This window comes from Vicia villosa, linkage group LG4 (assembly GCF_029867415.1).
Source record: "Vicia villosa cultivar HV-30 ecotype Madison, WI linkage group LG4, Vvil1.0, whole genome shotgun sequence".
Classification (NCBI taxonomy): Eukaryota; Viridiplantae; Streptophyta; class Magnoliopsida; order Fabales; family Fabaceae; genus Vicia; species Vicia villosa.
In genome coordinates, this window is record NC_081183.1 from 182,117,119 (window position 1) to 182,129,598 (window position 12,480).

Below are 12,480 nucleotides of genomic sequence, written 5' to 3' on the forward strand. Positions count from 1 at the left end.
TTTTGGGTTGAGATGTGGTGTCTTCCTCTCTTGTTATCCTTGAGCATTAGTCCCGTTGGAGCTCTCGACTCTTCCGGAATCCCCAACACACATCACTAGTCTTGCTCCATATCAGGATCCCATTTTCGCTCTTCCATCGAGCGAAGCCTAGCTTTGATACCACTTTTAGGGAGCTTGGGGAAGCCAAGAATTTCAGCGTGCGCCCAATGATCCAAGACCTCAAGAGAGGGAGACACCGAATTTCCAGCAAAAACCTTAAGGCATCAAGTATATGGGTCATTTCTCTTATAAATCCAACATTTCACCCATTCATAGATGATATAAGGGTTAACCACTCACATGTGCACTGAACACCTAGACTTATACATAGTCTATTAATTTTGAGTTAGAGACATCAATCTTTACATACAATTTCATTATCAATCACTTTAAGTTATTTTTTAGCACTTTATTTTATGCAAAGTTTAAAGATTCATGATGTTGTTGAAAGTCTCAACAGAACAGTTTTTAATGAGTTATTCATTGCAATACAAGTTTCTCTTTTGCTTTTTATATTCATAATATTTATGCTTTCATCTTTTACCATGCATTATTGGAGGGAGCTTTTCACTAGGGAGCATTGATACATAGTGTAAGACTAGACATATTTGTGAGAGACACACCACTTATCCACCTAAAACTTTAAGGTGATAGGTGAATGGTTCTCCCACTTATATGTGTTCAAGTCACGATATTCCTATCCAATATGGGACAATTTCCCCACTTACTCACACTTGCATTATTATTCTAACATGCATATTTTATATAACTATGTTTGAGTAGAAATCTTGGGATTTTGGACATGAGGAATGTCCAAAAGACAAACTTCATGTAGGTGTTTTGCTACAAGTTAATCAAAGAGAAGTCTTCGTTTCTTTCAATGTTCTACTTCAATGATTTAAGTTCTCTATGAAAGTAGGAATTTATACACCAATTATATATTGAAAGGGTATAATATGTTTGGCTTAGAAAATATGGACATTTGAACCTGCAACTATGAAAGTGTCAGGTTCAAGTGAGAAAAACTTTGGGTTTTTAATAGCTTTGTTTTAAAGGATTCTAAATAGACGAGATATGCCATGAAAAGAAATAGCTCATTTGTTTAGGAAAAAATAATTGGAAGAACCTCTTTCAACAGGAGTAGAAAAGCTATCACCTGACTCCTCTTGACAAGATAAGAAGATAGTGAGGGCTCACGAATAGATATGTTGGTCTCCGCAGTGCTCAACTATTCCACCTCAAGAACTATTTGTGAGGTAGTAGTCGCAACTACCGCCGGGGAGTAACTGCAACTAGGGCCCCGACCACATGATCGGGAGTAGTCGCAACTGTAGGAGTCTCCATCAAACGACCAGATAAGCCAGTCGTAAGACCCTGGTCCTTGGAAAAGGCGAGAATATTCTACAACTTATCCATGTTATCTGTAAGACACAAGTTACACTTGTTAATAAAAGGGTATTCCATGTCCCTATCATCACCAAAGTGTTTCTATCTCTCGGAATGACCGGGCGCACTAATAATCACATAAGTATCTATTTGCTTCTTCTTTCGATGATAAGGGGGTACTTCGCCAGGGAAAATCCTTATTCGTAGATGAGCCCTTGATACCAACTGCACACATACTTTTTCATTTTAACCTATTCGGAGGATAAAGGACTTTGCACGGAGTGTTAAGAAGAAAGAGGTAAATGGAAATGAGCTCTAGACCAGTACTTCAAAAAATCGCTTTTAGAGAATGAGCGAATGAGGACCAATCCATGATCCCGAACTTCATCCTAAGAGGTATGAGCCATGTCAAAAAGATTGAAAAAAGAGCTCCAGAAAAGGCTTCCAAGATTTATACTCGACACAGAGTTGGAACACCTTCATGAAAGCACATGCTCTAGGGATGAAGTTGCGAAGGGGCAATTCTCAAACAGTCTGTTGCGGCCACTTCAAAATCATATAAGGGAAAACATATACCCAACCTGGTGAAGAGGCATTCATATAGAGGATTCAAGCAGCCTTCAAAAGAGATGCATATCCTATCCGTCGGGCTTACGAGGAGAATCGACTAATTCGAGGGGTTGTCGACCATAATGTCAGTATCTGCTATATCTTTGATAGTGTTCTAGATGGAAGGAGTCCCAACCATTTCGGCGACCATCCAGTGATATCTATTAACGTTATCCGGCTCAACTAACTAAAGTCCCTTGCAGACCATTTCATGAGCTTTAAAATGACCACATTTCCCCAACATTCCAAATGACACATTATTTCAACATTAATAGACTCACGACCATTCACTCCCCGGTATACCCTGACAATATTACCAAAACGTTCTCTCCTTTGTTGGGCAGCTTCTATATCTGCCTTAGTTAAGATCGAGGGAGACATTAGTTTCTCTACAGAATCTTCACCCTCGCCGATTTTTCCTAAATAGGGGTGTGCAAAATATCCGGTTGTGATGCCTAAATCCATAACCAAACCTAAACCATTTTTAAATATCCGAATATAATTGAATGGTTATTAACCGATTTAGTTATTAATGGTTTGGTTATCCGTTTATATAATCCGGATATAATTAAATGGTTATTAACCGGTTAAATTATTTTGGATTTGGTTATAATCCGATTAATATTCAAATCCAAATATTTTAATTCTCAATTTTTTTTTTTGAAAAAAAAAATTTGGAAAAAAAATTTCTAAAACTGAATTTTTTTAAAAAACCGGTTATATAATCATAATCAAATTTATAACCAGTTTTAATTAAAATGTGGTTATGGTTATAGATCCAAACCATTTAAACAGTTTTAAAATGGTTATGGTTTGGTTTTTGAAAATAACCAACCATGCACGCCCCTATCCTTAGACACTCCTTATGTTTCAGAATCCTCAGTCAGAGAAATGATCTCATATCCAAAATGTCCACTAGCAGAGGGAAGGGAACACAATTCAGGTTCCATTCTCCTTTTCGAAAAGGAGGAAGCACTATCTATTGAATCACTCTCTATGATACTAGGGTTATCTCTCATCGTAAAAAATGTACGGTAAATACTTGAATGAAAGCTGAATTAAAGAAAAAAGTACCTAGAAACTTAATATTGGAGGTAGTAAAGCGAAAAAGAAGGTCGAAAGACAGAGCCTTGAAGCTTTAAATATATGACGACGATTAATCTTGGAAAAACGCTCTCAAAAAAGAGGGAGAAATCAAAGGAAATAAGAGAAATGCAGCCTAAAAGATTGTAAAAATTTCCCCAAATCTCCTATATTCTTATATAGGCAAAGACAATCGGGCGGATTAGATTGAAAGTAAAAAGCAAGTGCAGATCAACAGTGAGATTTCACCTTGGAAATAAAATTGAACTGAAATACACTCGAGTGCACAATATGGAACAATATGTCACTCTCTGCCTTTTCAGGCCATACGTCAAGAGAAAAACGGTGAAACATTCCAATGATGGGACTGCATTTAATGCGTCTGTCCGTCCCCCATTACTCTTTGGCAAAACCAAAGCGATGTATGTTCGCTGACGCACAATCAACCATTCTTGAAGGCCGACCACGATTGCTATAAAGACTCCTCCAGAATCTAGAGTACCCAACGAGTCTTGGGGGCAACTGTTCCATATCACTCAAAGGCCCAATAACACGAGGGCCACTTATCCAAATTGCTCCATCGAGTCCAAGGTATAAATGCCTTCACAAAGGATTTTTAAGTACACAGTCTCTAATCTCTACTCTCACTACGTTGGAGTGCTAACCATACATGTGCCCCCCTTGATTCGTCGCACTAGAGATTAGCAATACCAATTCAAGATTTACATCTCCGACTGAAGCACCACGATCGTAACCTCCAATCCACAGTGCTACATCGCCGAATTGCTCAAAAAACTTCGATCTACCGTAGTTTCCATAGTCCTTTCTATTTACGATTTTGCAACAGAATAAAATTTAATCAATTTAGGTATAACATCGATAATACTAAAGAAGAAAAAAAATAAGAAAGGTTGGATACCTCAGAATAATCGATTGACTGAAAATATAATAAAAAATGTCACCTAAAAAAATAATATTGCTACATGTTTAAGACTGAATTTAAACCAAAAACGTATAGTTAAGTTAGAGAAGGCCCTTACCATCTCTTCCTCTTACCATTTCTTCTAGTGCTCTTGGGATTCTCATTTTTAACCTCCATTAAAATTCTCATTTTTTCATCGTGGAAATAAACGCCCCATAAACATCAAAATTAAACCAAATTTCAATTAATTAATACTCTTATTATGCATCCATTAAATCTACGTGTCAGCTCAATTAAATAGCCACGTCACCATAACGGTGACCATCTAAATTCTTTTACCAAATTACCCTTTTGAATTTACTTGCTTCTCAAAAATTGGATTCCTCGTTCTTCTTTTCTCAGAGATTCCGTTCTTCCGAAAACAAAGGTTGTTTTTCCTCAACACAACACTTTTTCTTTCATTTCTGTCTCTCTTTCAATAAACTTGTGTAATAGAAATTTCCTCTATCTTCCTCTTACTGTTTTTGATTATTTCACACCTCTCACTCACTCTTATTATTATTATTCTGATTTTTTTTCTCTCAAGTTCTTATTATATTCAGTTGCTGTGATTTTTTTAGTGTTTTTCTTTTGCTCCTTAGTATTCATATTTTTTGAACTTTGCTTGATTAGATAGATAAATTATTGATGAAATTTACATGTTTTTGTTATATTATATTCTATGATTCTAAGAAATTGAGTTTGCTTGTGATGATGATAACTCAAAAAAAATGATAACTGTTTTCATGTATATGTTGACTTTCTTAGTGGTTCATGAATAAGTGATTTTTTTCTGTTTATAATTTCTATGTTTCTAATTATTTAAATAGCTGTACTATTTGTGATCATTGAAATTTTCTGAAATATATAATGAGTATTGCAATTTTGCATTCAGGAATGTCTAGAGAAGTCATGGCTACTTCTTCATCTGCTGCTCCTTTTGATTATGAGATCTTGGATAAAGATCCTGACATCCCTAGAACAGCTGCGGTCCAATCCAATCGGACGAATCCGTGGATTGAGCCTGAAACTTTGAAACTTCAGCACCGAATTGGTAGAGGACCGTTTGGTGATGTTTGGCTTGCAACTCTTCATCAGTCAACTGAGGATTATGATGAGCATCATGAAGTTGCTGCTAAGATGTTGCATCCGGTTAGAGAGGATCATGTGAAGATTGTACTGGAGAAGTTCAATGATTTGTACTTGAAGTGCCAAGGAGTTTCTAGTGTTTCTTGGATACATGGAGTTTCAATGATAAATGGAAGGGTTAGATTTGGAATTGCATTTATTTTTTGACATATAGGATATTGTTAGCTACTACCCTTTTGACTTATATACATTTGTTTGTATTTACAGATCTGCATCATTATGAAATTGTATGAAGGTTCAATTGGTGACAAGATGGCTAGATTAAGAGAAGGATGGATTTCACTACATGATGTTTTGAGGTGATGTGTTTACAGAGAAATATGTTATATTCGTCCCTGAATATAGGACCCCGTTAACTTAATCAGGGAACTAACAAGGTTGATGGTGATATAAATATTTGATAGTAATTTAAAACTTTACTTTTTGGATTGATATAAAACTCGAAAGCCAGGAACCCGGCCTCATATAGACACGGGCCTATGACCTAATACCGAACATCCAAGCTCACCACTTAAGCCCAACATGCCAGCGCTTGACAAACCCTAATCACGGTCATCTCGGCTTAAGGATAAGAGAGTAATCGCCACCTCCAAATGGGCCTATAAACTGGCCTCATGTCCCCACTCATGGCCTGAACCCAATCACACTAGTATCTATAAACTCTATTATGGTCACCCTAGCCTAGAGATATGCTCGACTGCAACCTCCACTCTCTTTCCCATCATGGGAAAAGGTGTTACCAATCGCTACCAGCGATCATCTGTTATCCTAGCGACCTTAACTGAGTTGGAGCGGGCATACCAATTCTATAAATAAGGGGCTCAACATGAGCCATAATCATCCAATCTAACTCTAAAGCACCAAAAGTTCTGATCATAGCATATAGTTAGCATAATTTCTCAAGAGGGTTTTATATTTCGGAACAAAGTAGTAAGTATCTTTAACGTATGTATATATCGTAGGTAAGGGGAAACTACTGATCAATACTAAAAACATTCTACTTGTTGTAGGTATGGGATCAATCTGGCTCAAGGTATTCTGGAGCTTCACTCTAAAGGGATCCTTGTTCTGAACCTTAAACCTTGCAATGTTCTTCTCAATGACAATGGTCAAGCGATTTTGGGAGATATTGGTATTCCCAATCTTTTGCTTGGTTCCTCATTCGTTAGCTCAGATATCGCTCAGAGGCTTGGAACTCCTAATTACATGGCTCCAGAGCAATGGAAACCAGAGGTTGGAGGTCCTATATCAATTGAAACGGATTCATGGGGCTTTGGTTGCACCATTGTTGAAATGTTGACTGGTAACCAACCTTGGTATGGATGCCCTGTTGGTGGAATTTATGGATCAGTTGTTGAAAAGCATGAAAAGCCGCTTATCCCAAGTGGCCTTCCTTCTCCCATCGAGAATATTCTTAGTGGATGTTTTGAGTATGATTTAAGGAACCGCCCTTTGATGATAGATATTCTGCGCGTCTTTAAAAGGTTTGTGCACATATATGATAACTTGAAACCGTCTTTTTCTGGTAATATTTCAGATTCTTGTTTGATTTAGCATGGAATTATATGTACATGAGCATGGTTATGTTTTCAGTTCATTTCTATTTGTTTTCATGCAGATAAGAAATACTTTATTGCATATTACTCTATTCTTAATCGATCTTCCTATGTTGCAGCTCGCTGAGTAAACTGGGCAATGATGGAGGATGGAGATATCAAGGAAATATGAAAGTAATTGCAAAATCAGGCAGCACCGACTACACTGAATGGTTCTTCTCAAAGGATCACCTGCAGGTGGGCGACATGGTCCGATCCAGAAAGTCTCCCAGCTCATGCAAAGCTCAAAACATGGATGTCCCAGAAGGAACTGTTGTTGGTCTAGAACGCACTGCAGATCACGGATTCGTTCTTGTGAGGGTCCACGGTATTCACGACCCTATAAGATTTCACGTGTCAACTCTCGAGCGGGTCACAGACGGCTTGGCAGCTGGTGATTGGGTACGAGTTAAAGATAAAAACCAGAAGCACTCACCGGTTGGCATTCTACATACCATCAATCGTGATGATGGTAGAGCTGCTGTTGGATTTATCGGACTGCAAACTCTCTGGAACGGACACCCTTCTGACCTCGAAATGTCAGAGTCGTTCTGTGTAGGACAGTTCGTTAGGCCAAAAGAGAATATTTTAAGCCCTCGATTTGAATGGCGTCGTAAAAGAGGAGGGGCCTCAGCTACCGGTCGGATTTCGTGGATTCTGCCAAACGGGTGTTTGGTAATCAAGTTCCCAGGGTTGCTGACTTTTGGGAATGAATCAATCACCTTTTTGGCTGATCCTTCTGAAGTTGAAATAGTTAATTTCAAGGCCTGTCCTGGGATTATAGAAAAGTATCAACATGTCGAGGATCATCATTGGGCAGTTAGACCTGTTCTAGTTGCACTTGGCATACTGACAGCTTTGAAACTAGGTATATTAGCCGGAAACAAAGTAAGGAGGTGCAAGAAGTTTAATGCAATAATAGAAAGCAAAAACCAACATCTTGAAGGTCAAAACCCCAATAGTCCTACAAGGAATATAATGAGTCATGGCAACACAACCTGGGTTCCTTCAGTTGCTAATATCCTTTTTAAAGATGGTGCTTAACACTTACTCTTATATACAATTAAGTAACTAATGCATACATCTTGGCATTAGCTGTACTTTGATGCTAGTTTGAAGTTGAACAATACTAGTTGAAGATGGTAATTATACATAAGTTATGTTAGTTCTGATTCTGAATGTAGAAGTTGTACATATCCTTTAATGGACTAGCTATGTATATACAGTTTCCACAATTACTTTGCAATGTTTATTGAAAATTTTATATTCCGCTTATATCGGATTTTATTATTGAAGGAAAAGTGAGTGTGAAGTATGCTATGAATTAACTTTAAGATACATTTGTATATTATATCGGATTTTATTATTGAAGGAAAAGTGAGTGTGGAGTATGCTATGAATTAACTTTAAGATACATTTGTATATTGATTCGGGAATACGCAATTCTCAGTAGAAAGAAACCATTGCAATAGAAATCACAATATTGACTGCAAAAGGCCAGAAAAATGGGGCGTATTATTCTTTCATATACTGTAGTTTAGTGGAGAGCAACTATGCAAAACTGATAAAATATTTGTCTTCGAAACAAATACACTCTGAATTTGTACCTATTACAACAGAATAAAGTTTCCACCTGCACAAATACACAACAAATACAATCGCTATACATTAATAATCTTGCAAACAAAGTGAATATCTTATAACCTACTTTTTGTGGTTAACCTTGCAATGGCTTTTAGCCACAAAAAATAACAATACAATGTCCTTCCACAATGAAACGTCCATTTAACATATCTTCTAGCTTGCAGCAATAAGACCAGCATCCATCACAAGTTGCTCCGTCAATGCCGAGAGTCGAGCAACTCCTGCTTTTACTACGGCTAAACAGTCGATGCAGTTGATATTTGTGATTGAATCGAGTTTAATATCATTGTTATTTAGCATGGCACTGATATAGCTATCGGCTTCAGCACTCGGAATGGTTTTATTCAAAAGTTGTTGACTCATTTCAGCAAGTTTCTGCAGAGCACTAGTAGCAGCTTTAACTTCATGCTGAGCTGTCTCAAGTTGAAGCTTCTCGATTGCCAAGTCATCCATATTTTTCTCGTTGACTCTCGCCTGCGCCAAAGCATGCAGCCTTTTATGATCATTAGCATCTTCTGTCACCTTGTCCCTTGCTCCTCTTAACTCTTCCTCTTTCGCTTCCAATCTTGCAATAGTCATTTTAAGCTCCTCATCTTTCATTGTCAGAGCCTTCTGTACTGCAAGAATTTCCATCTCCTTCGTTTTTAAGTCTTCCTTGGTCAACTCGAGCACATTCTCAAGCTGTTTTTGTTGCAAACTCAATTCATTAGTACGCACCTCGGAAAGTTGCATGGTTAGGTGACCGCTCAATTCATCTAGTGGTCTTGATGAATTGATGATGTCTTCATTCTTAATGGAAGCAACCAGTTTGTTTGTGAGATCTAAAACTCGTTCTACTACAGTTTCAGCTTCGGAAGCCTTCAGGCTTGTATTATTCAGCTTATTCTCGATTGTCTTCACATGCTCATCTTTCTCCCTTAACATGTTGGTTGCTTCAATAAGCTGCGTTTCTTTGTTGCTCATAAGCATCTTAAGATCAGAGATTTCCTGGTTTAGTTCCACCAGCATCTTCCTAGCACTGGAAAGTTCCATGTCTTTCTCCTCTAAAAGAATCTGAAGAGAAGCCTTTTCAGATTTCAAATGCTGGATTTCTAGCTTAGCATCAACAAGCTCTGACTCTTTAACATCAAGAAGAGCACTTGTTTTCTTTAACTCGACACTTTTTATATCTAATTCCTGTTGAATCAAAGACATTTCTTGGACAGCCTGCTCTAAAGAAGCTCGCTCTTTCTTCAGCTCTTCCTGTAACCCGTTCATGAGCTCCTTCTCTGTAGACAGATCGAGTTCAAGTTTTTTGTTCAAAGCCTCTGCAACCTCAAGTTTAGTTCTTTCACTCTCCACTTCTATTTGGGCATGTTTTAAATTTTCCATGTACAACATGACGCTAATCCTTTGGTCTTCAAGTTCAGCCAGCTGCTGATCCATCAACCTTTCCTGTACTTCCATTTTGTTCCTAGAAGACGCGAGCGATTGCTGAGATGAAACTAACTCAGACTTCACATTACTGAGAAGCTTTTTCACCCTTCTAAAATCCTCTAGTGTTTCACTACTCTCACGCGCATGCCTTGAAGCCTCCTCTTCAAGTCTCTTAAGTTCCTCCTGTGTTAACAACCACTCCATCGCTTGCTTTTCTAAAGAGGCCTCCGCGATCTTGAGCTTTTCTCCTTCAGATGCTCTCTCAGCCACCGTAACACGCAGTTCATCTTCTCTTTGTCGTACAAGTTGCCGAAGTTCTTGAAGCTCGATTTCTTGTTTGCTAACAACCTTGTTTGCTTCACTCAGAAGCCGAACCTTATGCCTAAGCTCAGAATCAACATAAGCAGCTTCTTCACTCTTCTTAGCCAAAGCAACTCTCATTTTCTCCACCTCTTCTTCCTTCAAAGACAACGCATCATGTAAACCACCAATCTCACTATCACGATCCCTTAGCCGGATCTTCAATTCCTCTATCTGTCCAGTTTGAGAAACCAAACTAGCCGTCGCCTCCTTCATCTCCTCTTCAAGCCTCTCAAACTTATTGCGTGCAGCCTCAATTTCACTCTCCTGACGCTCTAATTCCTCTTTAGCATGCTTCAATTTTCCATTCTCCAATAAAACAGTTCTCTCCACTTCCTGTAAATGATCCTCCTTCTCCTTCAATTCCATGAGCGCCGATAAAAGATCCGACTCAAAATCACGAAGATACGGTTCTCCAGCCATCCGGTTCTCCAGTTTGTGCGTCTGCTCAAACAACCTCTCAAGAAGCCTTGCAGATTCCGGCGCACCATAACTGTTAAAACTAGGTCTATTGTCACTCAACACTGATCTAACAGTAACACCATTCCTTAACCAGCGATCTTTTCTTCCTTGAGTCACAACAAAACCTATTTGGCTCCGAAGCTTCCTATTGTACCTTAGAGAGCATAGCAACTGCACACACAAACAAAATCATTTCAAATCAATATTCATTATTTAATATTCCAAACTGATACATCAAAGTTGCTATTAAAAAATTGATTATTCACTAATCTGTCAAATTTCCACAAGTTACACTTAGACCTAAATGGATCCATTTATTTAAACTTATCTATAAGTATATAGGTTATGTAAAACAGATTGAGAGAACATATAAAAACGGCTTATGACAGTATTCATAAGCTGTTTTTAACTTATTTTCCTAAACTCTCTAAGATAACTAATAAAAACATCTTATGATTTAAACAAAAACAATATAACTTTGTTTTAGACAGAAAAATATAGAGCCTAAGAGCATAATAAATTCACAGAAAAATTGAACAAGCATTCCTCATCTCACAATTCACCAATCTTGCTTTAAAAATTTAACTAAGCATTCATTGATCCCTTCGAATTCCAACAAGATTACGGCTCTGTTTGGCATGACATATTTTGAGTTTATAGCTTATAATTTATAAATTCATATGACAATAAAAGACTTCTTTGATAGAAGTCTTTTCATCAAGAACTTATAATTTATTTTACTAGCTTATAGTTTATTTTTTAGATGTTATTTCAAAATTCAAATAATGTTTTAGCTTATAATTTATAACTTATATTTTTTCTTTAATTATTACACTTACTATTTTAACTAAAACTCCCTTTTATCCTTTATAAATAGTTTTAATTTAAAATAAAACAATTATTTATTAAATAACTTTTATGTTATTTCACTTTTATGTGCCAGTTAAACAACTACTTTTATCAAACACTTGAATTAATTTATGATTGGCTATCTCTTATCTATAAGCTATACTCCAGAACACGAATAGTATTAATTTGCATGTTTTTCTTTTTTAATTTCCTTTTTGAGAAAATCTTAACAAAACTATTATTGAATCTACAAAATTGAGCAAATATAGAATCAAATTTTCCTTAATTAATTTTAAATACATATTCAATAATTAATCCAATTGAAATCCAACGAGATTAAATAAATTAAATTACCGTAAATCAAAACCCGTAACAAACATAGTAATAATTTGTAGATTTTTCATTTTTTTACACACCTTTTTTTTGCATAAATCTTAACGAAAGTGTTACATCTACGAGTATAGAGAACGTAAATACATAAATAAAAAAAGAGAAAGATAGAAAGAGAAGAAGAAGAAGAACCTGTGAGCAGGACGGAGAAGAGGTAGGACGAAGAGAAGATGCGGAGAAAGTCATAGCATTCGCTAGCCGGTGAGGTCTCAACTGCGGTTGCAGTTAATCGCCGCCAGAAGAAGAAGGTTCCAGAAACTATAGTGTTGGTTTGAAACCCGTTAAAACGAGTGTGGTTTTGGTCGTTTTGGTGACTTCAAATTTTCAGCAGATTAAAAAAATGAAAAGAGTTGAATGGAATTTAATAATGATAATAAGGGGGAAAAGAAGGTCGACGGAGGTGAAGGATTATTATAGAAAAGGTTGATAATAATAAAGAAATGTTTATTGAGACAAAGAAAAAGGAAAAGTTTTTGAGAGGTCAGGTGGATTGAAATGAGTAAAGCTTGAGGTGTTCCTCCTGGTCACGAAAAAGCG

The 12,480-nt window shown here is 36.9% G+C and overlaps 2 protein-coding genes across 4 annotated transcripts; one reads left to right on the forward strand and one right to left on the reverse strand.

Annotated features, from left to right (window-relative positions):
- Nucleotides 1-4,343: 4,343 nt before the first annotated feature.
- On the forward strand, nt 4,344-8,097 carry LOC131596276 (uncharacterized). Of its 3 annotated transcripts, none has more exons than XM_058868886.1 (5): nt 4,344-4,466; nt 4,974-5,344; nt 5,435-5,526; nt 6,238-6,711; nt 6,903-8,097. In XM_058868886.1, exons 2-5 carry the CDS (start codon nt 4,976-4,978, stop codon nt 7,864-7,866), a joined length of 1,899 nt encoding a protein of 632 aa, XP_058724869.1. In that variant the 5' UTR covers nt 4,344-4,466; nt 4,974-4,975; the 3' UTR covers nt 7,867-8,097. The 3 variants fall into 3 exon arrangements, with proteins under 3 accessions (XP_058724869.1, XP_058724870.1, XP_058724868.1); XM_058868887.1 differs by lacking the exon at nt 4,344-4,466 and adding an exon at nt 4,502-4,525; XM_058868885.1 differs by lacking the exon at nt 4,344-4,466 and having other exon boundaries at nt 4,934-5,344.
- Nucleotides 8,098-8,305: 208 nt separating this feature from the next.
- On the reverse strand, nt 8,306-12,480 carry LOC131596275 (uncharacterized). Its single transcript, XM_058868884.1, has 2 exons — nt 12,076-12,480; nt 8,306-10,875 (listed from the first exon to the last, which is right to left on the reverse strand). The coding sequence occupies exons 1-2, from the start codon at nt 12,127-12,129 to the stop codon at nt 8,620-8,622; spliced, it is 2,310 nt and encodes a 769-aa protein (XP_058724867.1). The 5' UTR covers nt 12,130-12,480; the 3' UTR covers nt 8,306-8,619.

What these genes read in the sequence shown, in the direction of transcription:
- LOC131596276 (XM_058868885.1), top strand. Translation starts at nt 4,949, where the DNA reads ATGAGTATTGCAATTTTGCATTCAGGAATGTCTAGAGAAGTCATGGCT. An exon ending in TTTCAATGATAAATGGAAGG is followed by an intron (nt 5,345 to 5,434) that starts GTTAGATTTGGA and finishes TTGTATTTACAG; the next exon opens with ATCTGCATCATTATGAAATT. An exon ending in TCACTACATGATGTTTTGAG is followed by an intron (nt 5,527 to 6,237) that starts GTGATGTGTTTA and finishes TACTTGTTGTAG; the next exon opens with GTATGGGATCAATCTGGCTC.
- LOC131596275 (XM_058868884.1), bottom strand. Translation starts at nt 12,129, where the DNA reads ATGACTTTCTCCGCATCTTCTCTTCGTCCTACCTCTTCTCCGTCCTGC. An exon ending in CTTCTCCGTCCTGCTCACAG is followed by an intron (nt 10,876 to 12,075) that starts GTTCTTCTTCTT and finishes TTGTGTGTGCAG; the next exon opens with TTGCTATGCTCTCTAAGGTA.